General features: G+C 47.1%; 1 protein-coding gene across 1 annotated transcript in view; it reads right to left on the bottom strand.

Moving 5' to 3' along the window:
- Positions 1-17,350, bottom strand: part of SMARCC1 (SWI/SNF related BAF chromatin remodeling complex subunit C1) — a 67,350-nt gene that overhangs the window by 30,228 nt on the left and 19,772 nt on the right. The window contains exons 9-19 of the mRNA XM_085226823.1: positions 15,422-15,547; positions 14,648-14,766; positions 13,107-13,231; positions 12,504-12,563; positions 11,830-11,867; positions 10,141-10,262; positions 7,990-8,061; positions 3,483-3,596; positions 2,495-2,648; positions 1,727-1,840; positions 1,130-1,189 (exon numbers count right to left, since the gene is read on the bottom strand). Coding sequence (XP_085082949.1) covers positions 1,130-1,189; positions 1,727-1,840; positions 2,495-2,648; positions 3,483-3,596; positions 7,990-8,061; positions 10,141-10,262; positions 11,830-11,867; positions 12,504-12,563; positions 13,107-13,231; positions 14,648-14,766; positions 15,422-15,547 — 1,104 coding nt within the window. The remainder of the gene's footprint in view (positions 1-1,129; positions 1,190-1,726; positions 1,841-2,494; positions 2,649-3,482; positions 3,597-7,989; positions 8,062-10,140; positions 10,263-11,829; positions 11,868-12,503; positions 12,564-13,106; positions 13,232-14,647; positions 14,767-15,421; positions 15,548-17,350) is intronic.

Raw genomic sequence — 17,350 nt, 5'->3', positions numbered from 1 at the left:
CATATATTTGCCCAAAGCTGCCCTGAGGATTTAATTGGACTGAGCTGCCTCGTTACAGCTGCATTACTTATGCTTGAACTGGTATTCTCTCTTTACTGATTTATTCATAGGTTAAATCCACGAAGAATGAGAACATTAATAATTGAAATTCACATTAAATACATTTGCAATCTCAAGACTTTGTTTGTTTTTCTGAAAGAAAAATGAATATGCTGTCTGGACTATTTCATTAGGTTGCTGCTTGCTATGTGTGAGTGTAAGGCACAAACATTTAATATTAATAACAGGAGTAAAAGAAGCCAGCACATCAGGATAAGCCCTGTCAGAACACCACATCTTCACTGCTTTCCCCCGTAAGCAAAGTCCTTCCCCAGGCTGCTAGGAAGGCATGGAGCAGTGTGCAGACCGGCACCCAAACCTGGAATGAATTAACGTGCTGGATGAAAGGGCTACCAAATAAAAAGCTTCCTTTACTAATAGGCAAAGCACAGGAAAACAGTCTGCGTGTTAAATAATTCAACTTCCAAAGTGGCTGCTTGCAGCTCCCTGAACATGTTATGGCTTACTGGAGAGCTTGTAAAGATCAAGAGAACTTCACAATGTTCTTAGGTGCAGATAAAGCATTCCTTGAAGGGCATGGTGTGCTGCTAAGTGCTGCTCAATGCAAAGACCTCCCTGCACTGCAAGATCTGCTCTGGACTTTGTGCAAACATTCCTAAGCATTTAATTTCTGGGTTGCAGCTACAATCAGATAGAAGCAAACCTCAAAGAACACGACGTCCCTCAGCACACAGATGCTTCCACTCTATCTGTGTAGCAGCAGTGCTCTGGTAGAGAAGATGGTCAAAGAAAGAGATACAGTTTCGAGGGAGAACTGCAACCTTTTACCAGCCCAAAAGCCACAGCAACAGCACACAGCCTCCTGCACACACATAACTCCACCTCCCATCTCTCCAGCTGCTGGGTCTCAGAATTGCTTCCCACTGTAAACAGCTCCAGCAAAAGGATGTCGTTGTCATCATCCACCTCAACTTCAAAAAACTACTAAACCTACATGTCCATTTTCCTTATTGTGTAATATCCTGCATGGTTTTGTCTCCTGGCCTTCAACTTTCCCCCATGAACTTACTTCTAACAGCAGCAGCGTCTCCTGCTCCGTCCATTCTCTTCCAGCACTGGCACCTTTACTCTACAAAAAATAAGGAAAACATGAAATACTGATTTCTTTGTGCAGAACTTTAAAAAAATAATAATGGAAGGAGAAGAATCTGTTATCTGACCCACTCAGATATTCACCTTCCACAACGTTACCACTACAGCAAACAAACCCCTGCTTATCCCACAGACACGTTCACTGCAACACGTTGCACTTTGCTGAGAGATTCTCAGTTCTGTACTCAAGATTCTGCTTGAAAAATTCTTGGTTCTGTACTGAATTATTTGACACCTGGCTGACTTCAGAACGTTTTAACTGAAATTAAAATATCAAATAAGGATAACATGAATTCGGTGCCTGCAGACTGACAGCACTGAATAGTTTGGAACAGACACGTGGTCCTCTCCTACAAAACTGCGTATCCAACATGAATACAGGGAGGCATCTCAGTGTGAGATCTAAAGTGGGAATCTAAGAGTAACAAGTCATTTCACTGTCATCTAGAGGAGGACAACTGAGGAAGAATGCTTAATAGAAGCCACAGGGGAAAAGAAATCCAAATGCACTTACCTTTGCTAAAGTCTTTTTTGAGTAAATGTCCGTGCGAAGTCCGAAGTTCTGCAGGTCAGTGGGTTTCTCTTTGTTTTTCTCGGGAAAACTCAGCATCTGCTGAGCAGCTGGGATCTGTGAACAAACATGAAAGGAAGGACAGAGGGTCAGGAGCTGAAAGGTATCCTGAGTTTTCAGACAAACGTTGAGCAGAACACAGAATCAACAAAACAGCTCAACACGATGACTTATGGAGATGCCTTTACACAGCACCAGCTGCACACAGTGCAGGACTGGTTCAGGAGAGAAGGCTCCAGGGAGACCTCAGTGTGGCCTTCCAGTACTTGAAGGGAGTGGATAAACAGGAGGGGGAACGGCTGTTTGTGAGGGTGGGTGGTGATAGGACAAGGGGAATGGTTTTAAAGTGAGACAGGGGAGGTTTAGGTTGGATCTGAGGAGGAAGTTTTTCCCCCAGAGGGTGGTGAGGCACTGGAACAGGTTGCCCAAGGAGGCTGTGGATGCCCCATCCCTGCAGGCATCCAAGGCCAGGCTGGATGTGGCTCTGGGCAGCCTGGGCTGCTGGTTGGTGACCTGCACACAGCAGGGGGTTGGAACTGGATGAGCACTGTGGGCCTTTGCAACCCAGGCCATTCTAGGATTCTATAATACGATATGACTCAACAGGCCTGTTTCTGAGCTCGTGGAAGATGTTCAGCACGTGCAGACAATATTCCCCTGCATGACACTGAGCAGAGCTGCCTCCCACCCCCAGGGCAGTGCAGGGCTCACCTGCGGGGTGCGGATGTGCAGAGGCATGAGGCCGGAGGGCGTATCTGCGAGCACGTTGAAGTGAGGGGTGGGAGGAGGGCCCATGGCCATGGGGCGGCTCTCCGGGTCCACCTGGTAGTTGATGAGACCCCACTGCTCCAGAAAAGCATGCACTCTGAAACAAAAGGACAAATCCAAATCTTAAGAAATAAAGCAAGACTGCAAAGTCAGCCAAACAATAGGCTTTGGTTTTGGATCAGATAGGCTCATCAGCTCCTACAGATCTTCACTGATCACAAGAGCAATAAATATTACATACTGCGTGGACCTGACTATCACTTCAGCATGATACCTAAAATATAGCATGGTAACAGAACAACAGGACATTTAATTAAAGACGAAGCAAAGCTAGGCTGCACACGTGGAGCCATCTGCAGGCATCATACCAATATGAGGGCTGCACAACCCCTTTCTTTCTTCTCTCACCTATCCGTAGCTGTTCTTCATTGGATCTACCATCAGTAACTTTCCATCAGTGAAGAGATTACAGGGCTCTGCTGCACCTTACAACTTAAAACTGGTGAAACAGATAAAACTGCAAACCCAGGAATCCTGAAAAAAGCTCCATGTGCTTAATAAATAGCAGACACTAAAGGTTAAGATCCCAACTCCGTAGGTTCAGTGAGCACCCAGAGTATCACAAATAAAGGACAGTATAACATACTCTGGTTATAAGAAGAGGCCGAACAGACTGCTGATGAAACAGCACAGTGACTGCAGGATGGATGGGTCAGGCTGGATGGGCTCTGAGCAACCTGACCTAGCTGTAGGTGTCCCTGTTCAGTGCAGAGGAGTTGGACTGGATGACCTTTAAAGGTTCCTTCCAACTCAAACTGCCCATTCTATTGCCCACACCTATCTTGTCTACCAGGGCATTTTCATTGCTAACTCAGCCCTATTTCCTTTTCTTCTAGTGAAAGCAGTGGCTGAAAGATGGATGTTTCCTCACCTCATGACAGCACACACATCTCCAGTCAGGTTCCTCCTGCAGGCAGTGCTGGTCAGGTACTCCTGGGGGTTCAGGCGGTAGGTGTCGATCATGAAGTTGCGGTAAGCCAGGTATCTGGAAGAGGTGGTACAGAGCTCATGTTGGATGCTGATGCCTAACAGAGTTTCACAGAATCACAAGGTTGGAAACGACCTTTCAAGATCATCCATGATCTTGGCAAGATCATCCAGTCCAACCACCTTCCCATCACCGCTGCTACCACAAGCACTAAACCACATCTCACAGCTCCTCGTCCAGACGCCTCTTGAGCACTGCCAGGGACGGTGACTCCACCACCTCCCTGGGCAGCCATTCCAGTGCCTGACCACTGAGAGAAAAAGTTCTGCCTTATGTCCAACCTAAACCTCCTCTGGCACAACTTGCGGCCATTTCCTCGGGTCCTGTTTGTTGCCTGGGAGAAGAGGCCAAACCCCTCTTCACGCCAACCTCCCTTCAGGAGGTTGTAGAGTTCAATGAGGTCTCCCCTGAGCCTCCTCTTCTCCAGACTGAACAACCCCAGCTCCCTCAGCCGCTCCTCATAGACTTGTGCTCCAGACCCCTCACCAGTTTCATTGCCCTTCTCTGGACACGTTCCAGGGCCTCAATGTCTTTCTTGTAGTGAGGGGCCCAAAATTGAACACAGCACTCAAGGTGCAGGGGTATTCAAGTACTGGGGATGACCACCTCCCTGCTCCTGCTGGCCACGCCATTTCTGATGCAGGCCAGGATGCTGTTGGCCCTCTTGGCCACCTGGGCACACTGCTGGCTCGTGTTCAGCCGAGCACCAACCAACACCCCCAGGTCCATTTCCTCTTCACAGTCATCCAGCCACTCGTCCCCAAGCCTGTAACGCTGCATGCGGTTGTTGTGGCCAAAGAACTGCCATAACATCAGTCTGTTCCTTAGATTGGACAAAAGCAAATCTGCAAACAAGCACAGGAAGGATCCTCACAGGAAGACCTGTTCAAAACAGCTTTTTATAAAGAGATTTCTGTCTTCTGTTGAAAATTCAAGGTGGAGATGCCTCGTATGGAGTGCAAATCGTACAGAGAAAGAACACCAACGTGTTTCCCATACAAGACATAAGCAGACAGATGCTGCAAAGACCTGTTCTTGCCAAAATACCAAATCTTCACTTCTGTGTGGGTTATATATTGGACTTGCAGGAACAACACTCTGGGACCAGGTGCTGGACTTCATGTTGAACACTGGTGCAATAGGCAAGAAACAAAAGGGAGCTTCTTCACAGAATGCCTTGGGTTGGAAGGGGCCACAAGAATCATGAAGCTCCAACCCCCCACCAATGCAGGGCCACCAACCTCCACATTTCACAGCAGCCCAGGCTGCTCCATCCAACCTGGCCTTGAACACCTCCAGGGATGGAGCCCTCTTCCACGGAGGGATATCCAGGAACACTTCTGACCACTCCTGGAGAGACTGGGGTGCCAGCTGCTTTGAGAAGTGCACCTCACTGTGCTCCTGGCTGCACAAACAAGCTCGGTACTTACCAGTGAAGCTCACATCAATAGGTGTAGAAGGGAGCCTAAGACAGAAATATCCCTAACATTTATCCTGAAGTGAGCCTGTTTTCTACAGTGACATGACCCATTAGCTGTGACTTGTTATCAGCAAGAAAGATGAAGTCAACTTGTATTTAGCTAAAATCCCTTTTGAGACAGAAAAGAGCCCCAGGCCCTGCTGTCAGAAGGATGAACCTGTGTGGGCTCTGCAAACACAGAGCTTTGTTTGGCCTGAGAACCAAGCTGGAGGCCAGACATTTCCATTCTGAAGGAGGGTTATTTTATTAAAAGGAAAGCACAAAGCCAAGATCACATGCTGCTCCTGCAATCCCTAAATAGCAATAAGATAATGTAGGAACTGGGAGATGAGGAGTCCCTAATCTGCTTCACTTGAAAAGAGAGAACTAGCAGTGATGTTTTGTTGTCAAGTGAGCAAGGAAGCATGAGATTCCACATGAAGGCTGTATCAGTGCAAACCCACATTTCTGGATCCAGCTTCTGCTCTGTAACCAGGTTGAGGGGGAAATGATTCTTCAATTTGTCCTCAAGCTTCGCCAGGAAAATCAGCTGCCCAATAGGAACGGGCAGGCAGCAGAACTCCTTGGGCAGTGGAGTCACAAACTAGCACCTGTTACACAGGAGCTGATGGCAGCTACAGCTACCTCAGCATCTCAGATACATGGAGGAACTCCAAATACAGACTGCAGGCTCAAAATCATTCGTGGTGTCAGAGGTCTCCCAGCCCTTCTCCAGGCGGAAAAGGTTAATTTCTGATTTCTATCACAAGGTTAGATCAGCAGCTTCACAAAATTCAGTTATGTCTGAGCAGAGACTGAGCTCCAAGAATTCCACCTGCAGTCTGCCTGCATTACCTGCTGCAGGAGCAGCAGAATAGAACCACAGAATGGCTGGGTTGGAAGGGACCTCAAGGATCACGAAGCTCCAACCCCCACCAACACAGGGCCACCAACCTCCACATCTCACAGCAGCCCAGGCTGCCCAGGGCCCCATCCAACCTGGCCTTGAACACCTCCAGGGATGGACGGGGATCCACAGCCTCTCTGGGCAGCTGTTCCAGCACCTCCCCACTCTCACACCAAACAACTTCCCCCTCACAGCCAACTGAAATCTGCCCTCCCTCACCTTCCAACCATTCCCCTGTCCTGCTGTTCTCTCCCCTTTCCAAGAGCTGACTCCCCTCCTGTTTAAGGCTCCCTTGAGGTCCTGCAGGCTGCACTGAGGTCACCCCGCAGCTTCTCTTCTCCATGCTGAACAAGCCCAGCTCCCTCAGCCTGGCTTTGTAGGGAGGTGCTGCAGCCCTTTGAGCATCTGCACTAAGAAGAAACTGAGGAAAAATGCAAATTTGGAGAAGTGCTATGTATGAAAAACACACAGCTCTGCACACATTAGAACAACATACTGAGAAGACTCCTCAAGTATTTTATTTAGCAGTTCATGAGAAAACTGCTTTTAAAGCCCCAAACGCTGCTTTGCAGCAAGACAAAGAGTTGCAACCAAGATGAAGCAGCCACAATGAGAACAGCTCCTTTGTCAAAGTCAAACATTCAATGGAGCTCCGACCCGATTTCCTTGGTGAGCTCTCAGGTTTTGGGTTTACAGCTTTAAGAAAAAGCACACTGCTCAAGAGCCTGATGCTGACTGCCTTCCTTTAATCAATGGCCTTTGGGGATTCCTCTGAATAACTCAGTTTGCTGTTGGAACAAAATGCTCGGGGAAGGCGAGCTGTGCTGTTACTAATGCTCAGAATGACACTGCAGCAGACAGCCAAGGCGAGCATCTGATGCAAAACCACTGGCTTACCTCCTTACATTGCCAAGGCAGAGTGGAGGAGAATCATTCCATGTACAGACCAACAGCATTCAGCTGGTGTTGTGCTGCTTTGATTGTTTTGTAACAGCTTCTCTAAAGCTGCTTAAACAAGTGTGCTTATATTTTGAATGAGGAATGTGTAAGTCCTGTGCAGATCCCACAGGGAGATGAGACAGATTCAGTTTCATCTTAGATTCAACCAAGAGAGCTCCACTGAGATGTCAGTGGCACGTAAGGAACTACAGAGTCATGAGAGGGTTTGGAACCTACTCAAACAAGTGTTTCTCTTTAGCAGGGCTCAGCTCCAGCTCTCTGATTTCAATCAGACTACCCAACATTCACACTCCAGCCCTCACCTGCCCCAGAATTATCCATCACCTGCTCAAGGAACTATGACATCAACAAAAATAGTGTGGAAAATCCATTCCACAGTCTGACACTTCATCCTACAGCTGATGTGGTGATCAGTGCTCACACACAGCTCCCACGTCCCAAAAACACAGTGTGTTATGGGAAGAGGAGGAGAACTATGGGGGTCATTGAGGCTCACAGTACCTTAAATTTTTTAGCCAGAGGGTGGTGAGGCACTGGAACAGGTTGCCCAAGGAGGCTGTGGATGCCCCATCCCTGCAGGCATCCAAGGCCAGGCTGGATGTGGCTCTGGGCAGCCTGGGCTGCTGGTTGGTGACCTGCACACAGCAGGGGGTTGGGACTGGATGAGCACTGTGGGCCTTTGCAACCCAGGCCATGCTGTGATTTTTACAGATATTTTTACAGATTTCTCTGGGAGATACTGGATCCTGTACCTTGTTCAGGACACATTCAACAGTTTGTTCCAACACTGCTTGGAAAAAACTTAGGTTCATTTTTTCTTGATAACTGCTATTAAATGTTGCCTTCATATTTACAGTAACTCAGACACAATCCAGCTGCAAGCCCTAGAGTCACAGGTGCTCCTTTCTTTCATGCACCCACACTCAGTACCTGCTAAGCACACACAAGGAGAAGCAAGGGAAGGATTAAGGACATGGAGAACTCCCCTGCCATGCTGAGCTCTTGCACACTGACTCTTGCTGACACTGACACTCATGTTGTACTTCTATTCATGCTGTACTTACATTTCAGGAGTCTTGGACTTGTTTTTTCCATTGAAAAACTCTGGAAGAGCACGGCGCTCAATCACATGAATGCTGTAAGGGAAACACAGAGTTCAGATGGCAAATCCTACACCCTTGCACAGGGAACTCCAACACCTTCCACGGGTATTGAGAGCACACTCACTGCAAGGGCCTCTCTTGGAAACCTGAACATTCCAGCAGGAGCCTTCAATTCAGTACTTCCATTAAAGATACGATGGTTTATTTTCAGCAGAAATAAGGAAATCTGGCCATGCAGGGTCACTGCACCAGCAGATATTAACAAGGGCATTTGTGTTACCCACGGTATGTGTGACACGTGAGGGTCGTGACAGCAAAGTAAAATCACAATGTGAGCACCCAGTCCATATGGACCTTGACTGTACCATTTTTTTTTTTAATCTTAATGAGAAAACTGTGAGGATTTAATCCAGCCAGCCCTGAAAGAGGAGAGCTTCGTAATTCAAAAGATTTCCACTTTTTAAGGTGGCAGAAATGAAGAACTTATTTCCATTAAGATGATGAGAGTAACTCCTAGAATGTCACACGCTTCATCCAAATTAACATCTGAAAACTACAGTGGTCCTTGAAAAATAGTTCCTTCTAAAGGAAGCACACACTGCTATTATTATATATTATTATAAAACAAATGCTCTTCCCTTGCATCTTTTCAGTTTTCAGCCAAAAGCACAACCTTCCTTTGGTGCCAACATCATTCATTCTGTTATCCATTCAGAGAACAGAGCTCAAAGAGCACGATTCACCAACAAACTGCTCAGGTTTTACAGCACATAAGTCATTTAGTTCTTGCAGTGAAGTCACCTACAGCACAACAGATTACACTGAAACTGAATTGAGGATCAAATAAATTGCATCTGTTTACTACAAATTTAATTTCAGCAATGAATGCTCTGAAACAGCAGCTTGGAATGCACTTCAGGAGAAGTAGGTTAGAATTATTCTTCCATTTGCTTCAAACCAGAAGCAGTGTTTGCAATGTGGGAGGGCTGCAGCAGTCTGTGCACACTGACATGAGCCAAAAGTGACCTTCTGGCACAGCAGCAGCAGCCACAGCTGAGCTCTGCTGCTCTCCAGGACTGCGGGAACCTCTCTGGGTAGAAGCAGAGCTCAGGGACAGAAACACGTCAGCCTCACAGCTGTGCAGTTATTTCAGCCTCCAACCTAAGTCAGCTCCATGTGCCGGTCATTTCTGATTTGGAGAATCTCAAACCAAAGCCTTTCTCGCATCACAGATGCTTTGAGGTCCCCTTTCACAAGGTGGGTACGGGCACATCTGAGGCAAGGAGAAGTTCATTCTGTTTCTTTGGACCTTCTGTGTCAGGCCTGTAGCTGTGCTTCACGAGCTGATGCAGCTCTCAGGAGCACCAGTACAGCTCCTGCTGCTGCCATGAACACAGACATCTGCAGGAAGCTCCAGCCAGCCTCTCCCCGGGCACCCACACAGTAACAGGAGAGGCATCCCAAAGAAACCAAAGCCCAGAGAGCACACAGACATACCCACGTTCACTTCAGGGAATCCTCACTTAGCTCGAGCTGCAGAGCTGCCTCTCCTGACCTCCAGCAGGCCCCCCAGTCACAAAGGGACTCATCCATTTACAAAGTGAGTTAATGGAGCCTTTCACCCTGCGCTGCAACAGAGCACCTCGAGACTCCCTGCTCAGAAAGAAACTGGAGCACCTGTAAGTTCACACTGTGTGTTCCTTGGCTTTTCTGCTTCTCCAAGCGGAAGAGAACAAAGGACGAGGTGAAGGATGGCTCTACTCGAGGATTTAGGTCAGCTCAACTATGAATGCACACACAGACCAAGCAATCAATTCAAGGCAACACAGTCTGGTTCAGCCTCCAGCTCTGGCTATCTTTATGCTAACAGTACAGACCCCAGCCTCACTCACTGCTGCACAAAGTTATCCACCACGAGCTCCAGCTTCTGGTTTTAAGAACGGCTGGATCAAATCCCACAGACCTCAGCTCGGGAAGATTTGCAGGAGGAAAAGATGAGCCCACATGTATGAACTACACCTCAAAGGAAGTAATTTCTTCCAGCTTTCAGCACGACTTACAAAAAAACAACCAGCAAAACTCTAAATCCCCAGATCCCAATCACTTTCTTACCAGTTGTAGTCAAACCAAGACGCATAGCTGGGAATGATGATGTGGTTGGTTTGTTCTGTGACGTTATCTTCACCAGCATCAATTGATCGACTCTGGTCACCTTTGTTAGGATCTTCATCCTCCTGCGTCACAGAAGGAACACAGGGGTGAGGAGGCTGCAAGCAGCAAGACACGGACAGCCCTCATGCAGCAGACAGCCCCAAACAAATGCTTTCAGTGGGGAGAGCCTCAGGGATGAGGGAAAGTGCATCCATAACAGAATAAAGGAAGCGAAAAGCTGCTAAGAGCTGTTGTCAGACCTCCAGAACATACTTGGCAATTCCTTGTTAAGATGACTTGTACTTCTTGCCACTCTTCCCTCACTCCTCAAAAGAGTACTAATGGAAATCAGAGTCATTAGTTCTCATTTTACTGGGTACAGAGTGACAGTTCTGCAGACACCAAATTATGACCACTGACATTTCTGCTTGGATAACCTCCAACTGGCCAATCTTAAGGCTGGTCCTCAATAATTCTGCCTCGTGAAGAGATACCAAGCTCAAATTTTGACTGTGCCACGAAAACCCAGGCACTGAGTAGAGATGTGCTGTGTTAGACAGAAAAGATGGACAAACTCATAGTAGACATTAGACTAGCAGATCCCAGGAGCTAAAACAGAGGGCAGAGGTTTCTCTGGAAGATCGTTGCTAATAAAGTCAATAGAAGATGTTTCAACAAGGGGACATCAAACATGACAGTGGCCACGTGGATTAACGGGCTGAAGGGACCATTCCTCTCCCATCAGAAAGCTGAGAATCAGTGCAGACTCTTGGGGACAGTACACAGTGGCTATTTACACTGTTAGTCTATTTACAGCCTCCTCTGGCTCAGGTTTCTTGTGTACCTGTAACACAACAGTCAATCTCCTTACATTGCCAAAGGTAACTTAACTTCTAATAACTTTCTTTGCCTGAATTGCTAAGCCAGCCTCACTTCAAAGAAACAAAAGGCTGTTCAAAACAGTCCAGCCCCTGAAGCAGGATTTCGGGAGTATCACCACCGCACTTTTTGGGGCAACTAAATTCCCCCATAGACAAGGTACCTTCCAAACCTATTTAGTGACCTCACCATAGCTGTCCAGAAAAGAAGCCTGTCCTCTCCTCATCCTCTCACCTCCCCCCTCTCCAAATACAGTGAATAGAACACAGACCATGGCCAAAAAGAGCCAACCCCAAACCAACAAGCCTTTAGGAGAGAACGTAAAAGCAACATCTCCCAACCTAACACAGATTGAGTACTTGCTGCATGAGTTCCACAGTTCTGGGTTATTCTACACCCTGGGATTAAGGAACTGCAACTAACAAAAGAGTATTTCCCTTACTGGAGAAGCCCAGTCACTCTTTGTGAGCATGAAACACAGTGCTCACCTAAGAATGGCACTCTGGCCATCTGCCCATGTGTTTGTACCTCGGTGCTTACACAGCCTGAAACACATCTAAGGTCTACATTTAGCACTGAAATCTAAAGGAAAAAAAACCACAAGCTTTGAAAAATTTGCATCCAAAAGACGTTCATCTGAAAATACTTTACATCTGTTTCCACCAGTGACCAATTTGGTCTTAAATATCACTTGAACAGCACTACAGGGTAAGTGCACAACGATGAAGATTTCAGTTTCCACCAAGCTCAGTATGAAATCACTGCAGTTACCTTTCCTCCAGTCGCCACTGTCTCCTCATCCTGTTCATCTGAAAGGTAAAAGCACTGGGAATTAAACTAATAACATGCACCCAACCACTCACACACGCAGTCCTTCCTAGCTGTGCAACTGCTTAATTGGAAAGACTATTGCATTTGTTTTGGGAGGGAAGCGAGGAGGAAAGCAAAGCAGAGCACACATCATTAAGACTATCTCATCTTTATGCAGGAACTCAATGGTCCCAGACAAAGGAGCACATCAGAGAGGGGATAAAGAGGAAGGATAATTAGAATTTTTCCACGCTTAGGAATCCATCATTAATTACTGCCTGGCCCAGTGCCCTAGATGTAGCCTTGTATAATAGGACATGGGACACTACTTTCTATCTCTTATACCAGAGGGCCAGCAAAGCTCAAGGAACCTGCAATTCACCCTAACTCCTAATAAGAAAAAAACATCTATTGAAGAAGAGCTCATATGTCACCTTCCAGAAAAGCAAAACTGCCTACAAGGGAACAGACTCAAAAGGAAGAGTACATTTCAAACGGAATGCAGATGAAAACTGAATTAATTCAAAAAGTAGAATTAGAGATTCCTCTCAAAACTGAGAGTTAAAAATACTCTTTCTATTGCCCCACAAACACGACTTTACTGTAAGAAGGGTGAGTGTCCCTGCGTGCTTTACCAAGGTCTGCCACTGTTCCTCCTTTCACAGGCGTGTTCTCGCTGTCTTTCTTTGGGTTCACTGCAAAACAAAGATTGCAGCTCTAATGAGTAATCATCAGACTAAATACAATTATCAGCGTCTAGCATGCTGTTGCTATCTTATCAATAAACTGTTCTGTTGGTCGGGTCTTTGCAGTTCAGAAGAGTTCATCTGGTCGGGACAGTCGGAGCACAAGAGAGCATTTATTTGGCTTCTGTCTGATTTCACACTGGAACACAATGCTGCCTCTATGCAGGCACTGAGGGCTCCGAGCGCTGTGCTCGTCCCACCTGCACAGCACAGAGCCATTCCTCCACGCAACCCAAACCAGATCAAGTCAAACTGCTACATCCGAAACGCTCTGGTGCTGAGTTTTATTTCTGACCTATCCTTCCTTAACACCTATTGTACACATGGACACTTCTGCACACGCTGGGCATGGCAGCAGAGCTTCCACTAATTCCATATGGTTAGCTTGGGTACTTGACATCACAGCCCAAACATCTGACAACACATGCATATTTCCTCTATACAGTTCAAGCAATTGCTTTAGCATTCAAATACTCCATATGTGCAATTTACCATTTTTGGGAAGTACCACTTCTTCTATGTTAGGTACTGGTGTGGGATCCTCCATGTCCTTTGTAAGATCTTCCTGCTCATCTTCTTCCTTCTGCCCCCTCCTTTTCCCATATATGGTTGCTTGTCTGAAAGGAACCACAGAGAAACTCTCTGACAGCTGCAACTGTCAGATGCATTCACCTTGATTTATCCTTCACCAGACAACAGGATTAAAGGGCTGGGTTAAAACTCTTCTGGGCAAACAGTGCAGTAGGAAGCGGTGCTGGTGGAGTTAACAAAATCCAGTCTCTGTGCATTACTAAAACAATTTAGAAGGGCTCTAGTGAGTAATTTTTGCAGCCTAATGATTCAGAAGTGCCTCTCAGTTTCATACAAATGATGGTCTTTTGCCATTGATTCAGGACTGCAGGACACTGCTGTCTGAATTCTGAATCCCAGCATGCTGGCAGCACCTGTGTGCCCATGAGACTCGGGGCAGCAGTGCTTCACCTCCACTCCTCCTTTTCCAAGCTGCAATAAGGACATCTGCTGCACGGACCAGAAGAGGCAACAGACCATCACAAGGCCTTCTGCCTGATCTGAGGAACAAGCTGGCTTTTCTACATCATTTCTACACCCAGAGAAAGTCCTTCTGGGAACAAAGGCAGAATCACCCAGGCCCCTCCTTACAGAAGTGAACTCAGACTTCACATTTGGAAAAAAACAGTAAGGATGAATTCATTATCTGACCTTCTCACCTCAGATGACAGACTTCCAGCACTGTTGCTTCTTTTTTTTAAGAGCCCCATAGCACTGCTAAAGAAGCCCTGAATTTTTCATAGATTCAAATAGAACGGCCTGGGTTGCAAAGGAGCACAGTGCTCATCCAGTTCCAACCCCCTGCTGTGTGCAGGTCACCAAGCACCAGACCAGGCTGCCCAGAGCCACATCCAGCCTGGCCTTGAATGCCTCCAGCACTTTAAGCACTTTTTAAGTGCTCCCACCCACACCACAGAACCCCATCAGTGGTAAGCTTTTATTTGGTGATAATCTTGGCCCTTTTTTTAGAGATCAAACAAGCACAGAGAAAAAAAAACAAACACCACCAACCTGTGGGCAAACTGTAATCAACAACTAGCGTTCAGGTGAAGTGATATTTCAAAAGTTCACTTCAAAACACATGGCTAAGTAGATTAAAAATTCCCCAATTACATGCAGTGCTTCCAGTGGCTCTCCTCCAAAACGTACCCAATTCCACTAACTGCAGCTATTTCAGAAGCAGCTGAGGTTTTCCCTAAGTTCTGTTGTCAGTGCAGCACCACATCCTGCTGCTGAGGAACATCAGGACTTGCACAGATTCTCCTCCACCCACAGGCAATGCAATTCCACAGAGAAGTAAAGAAATTATAAACACCGCACTACTAAAACCACACAAACCTACTGTGGAAATAACGATTCTACCCTAAGGTAGATCCAAGGTGTGAAAAGCAAGATCAGACAGGGCTGCCCGCCGGCACACCTTCAAGGACATCAGCCCCAGCTTCCCCGAATAAGACACTCACCCTTTCTTCCCTGATTTTTTTCTTGACTCCACAGGAGTGGGGGGTGGAGAAGGAGAATGCTTTCTCTTCCGTGTACTTGCTGCTGCTTTCCTGTCCCTCCTCTCAGGACTGCGCACAGGCTGTAAGAGAAATGAAAGTGTCAGCTCACCCCTACTACTGCAGTTATTGAAATGCTGCAGGCCAGCCTTCCTTACTACATCTTACAACAAAGGAGCTGAAAGCAGTGAGCAGCAAGCACCATCCTCAGCTCCAGAATGCTTTCCAAACACACATCTGTCAAGGTGAAATAATGTAAGTTTTTTATAGCCAGCCCTGATACTGCAGGAGCTACCTACAAACTGTGCTCTTAGAGCAAGACTCAGCAGCTAATTTATGGCACGTTCAATGTACTCTACCCATCAGGAAGGATTTCCCAGCAAGCAGCCTGAGCTCAAGGTTAAATGAATGCTCTCACAGTCCTATCAAACTTTCTGTATCGGGAAGAATACGAAATTAGAGAATCTGGAAATTAATTGATGCTGTCCAATGGAGCCCTAGTTTCATTTAAAAGAAAGTACAAAGTCAGTCTCTTCTCCTGCCATCCTTGGGAAAGAATATAGAAATAATAAAAGAGAACAATAGTTCTGGATAAATGACACACCAGAAGAAATTCAAACTAAGCTGTACTACCACAGGTACCTGAAAGTGTTCAGCTTGTCTGAATTTTGTCACTTGTGCAGAGAGAAGGAATATTAATGTACCAGCAGGTCACACACTGAGCTGAGAGCCACCTACCTCTTCATTCTTCATGGAGATTCTCTGCCGAAAGCTCACAGATTTCCTGTTCTCATCCACCTCATAATCCTCTTCATTCATCCATTCGTTGAATATATCTGTGTCCAAAATCCACTTGGCATGAACCTAAAGGACAGAACAACATGAGACACACGAGGGACAAGTAGGTGATCCCAGACAGCCAGCATGGATTCACCATGGGAAGGTCATGCCTGACCCATCTGATGGCCTTCTATGATGGAGTGACAGCACTGGTGAACAAAGGGAAGGCAAGTGATGCCATTTACTTGGGCTTCTGCAAGGCCACGGTCCCTCATCCTTATCTCCAAATTGGAAATAGAAGGGATGCGTGAGGAATTGGTTGGAAAGCAGCAGCCAGAGGGCTGGGTTGAATGGCACTGAGTCCAGATAGCAGCCAGTGATGAGCAGTGTCCCCCAGGGGTCTGTTACAGGAGCAGCACTCATTAACATCAGTGACACTGATGATGGGGTTGAGTGCACCCTCAGCAAGTCTGCTGAGCACCAAGCTGAGCAGTGGAGTTAATACAGAGAAGGAAGGGATGGCATCCAGAGGGACCTCGACAAACTCAAAAGGTGGGCCCATGTGAACCTCATGAGGCTCAGCACAGCAAAGTGCAGGGTGCTGCACTTGGGTCAGGTAATCCCAGATACCAGTACAGCCTGGGAGAAGAACTCCTTGAGAGCAGCCCTGAGGAGAAGGACCTGGAGTCCTGCTGGATGAAAGACTGACCTTGAGCCAGCAGTGTGCTCTTGTAGCTCGGAAAGCCAATGGTGTCCTGGGCTCCATCAGCAGAGGGGTGGCCAGCAGGGACAGGGAGGTGGTTGTTCACCTCTGTTCTGCCCTTGTGAGGCCACATCTGCAGCACTGTGTCCAGGGCTGGAGCCCCCAGCACAAGAAAGACAGGGAGCTGTTGGAGAGGGTCCAGAGGAGCCACAAAGATGAGCAGGGGGCTGCAGCAGCTCCCTCCAAAGCCAGGCTGAGGGAGCTGGGCTTGTTCAGCCTGGAGAAGAGAAGCTGCGGGGTGACCTCAGTGCAGCCTGCAGGACCTCAAGGGAGCCTTAAACAGGAGGGGAGTCAGCTCTTGGAAAGGGGAGAGAACAGCAGGACAGGGGAATGGTTGGAAGGTGAGGGAGGGCAGATTTCAGTTGGATGTGAGGGGGAAGTTGTTTGGTGTGAGAGTGGGGAGGTGCTGGAACAGCTGCCCAGAGAGGCTGTGGATCCCCGTCCATCCCTGGAGGTGTTCAAGGCCAGGTTGGATGGGGCCCTGGGCAATCTAATCTAGTACTTAATCCAGCAGTTGGCAGTCCTGCCTGCAGCAGGGGGTTGGAACTCGGTGATCCTTGAGGTCCCTTCCAACCCAAGGCAGTCTCTGATTCTATGAACACACTGACATGTTGCTTCTTGCAAGCAGTCACTCTACAACAGACCTAACAGGATGAAGGAAATACTTTCAGCCTTGTTATGAGGGTCTGAAGTTACAGATCTCACAGGACTTTTACACACATTAAGTGACAGCTCCATGAAGCAATGCTGTGAAGGCTGGACATGCTCTAAGCTTGCTGAATGCCATGTCTGCTCCTCTGTCACTTTAATTCATCCCAAGCGTGAGGTCAGCTCTCACAGCTGGGGCAATAGCTGTGCATTAAAAGCATACTTCTGATACCAAAAATTCCTCTCAGAATCCACCAAGTCTGACACAGATCACCTTAGCAGCTAGAATGTGCTGCAATGGAGACAAATAGGAAGAAGGGCCATATCTTGAGAGGAATGACTATTCTGATTTAAAACAGCCAGCTGCATTTACATAGCTGAATAATGAAATTTTCAAGCTTTATACACAAAAAGCTAAAGTCCCATTTATGTACAAGCAGCAGTTTGGAATAGGGAGTGTCTGAACAGACATCAGA

This window comes from Meleagris gallopavo, chromosome 6 (genome assembly GCF_905368555.1).
Source record: "Meleagris gallopavo chromosome 6, MGAL_WU_HG_1.1, whole genome shotgun sequence".
NCBI lineage: Eukaryota > Metazoa > Chordata > Aves > Galliformes > Phasianidae > Meleagris > Meleagris gallopavo.
Note: the sequence above shows the minus strand (reverse complement) of the source record. Positions and strands in the feature narration are given on the sequence as shown.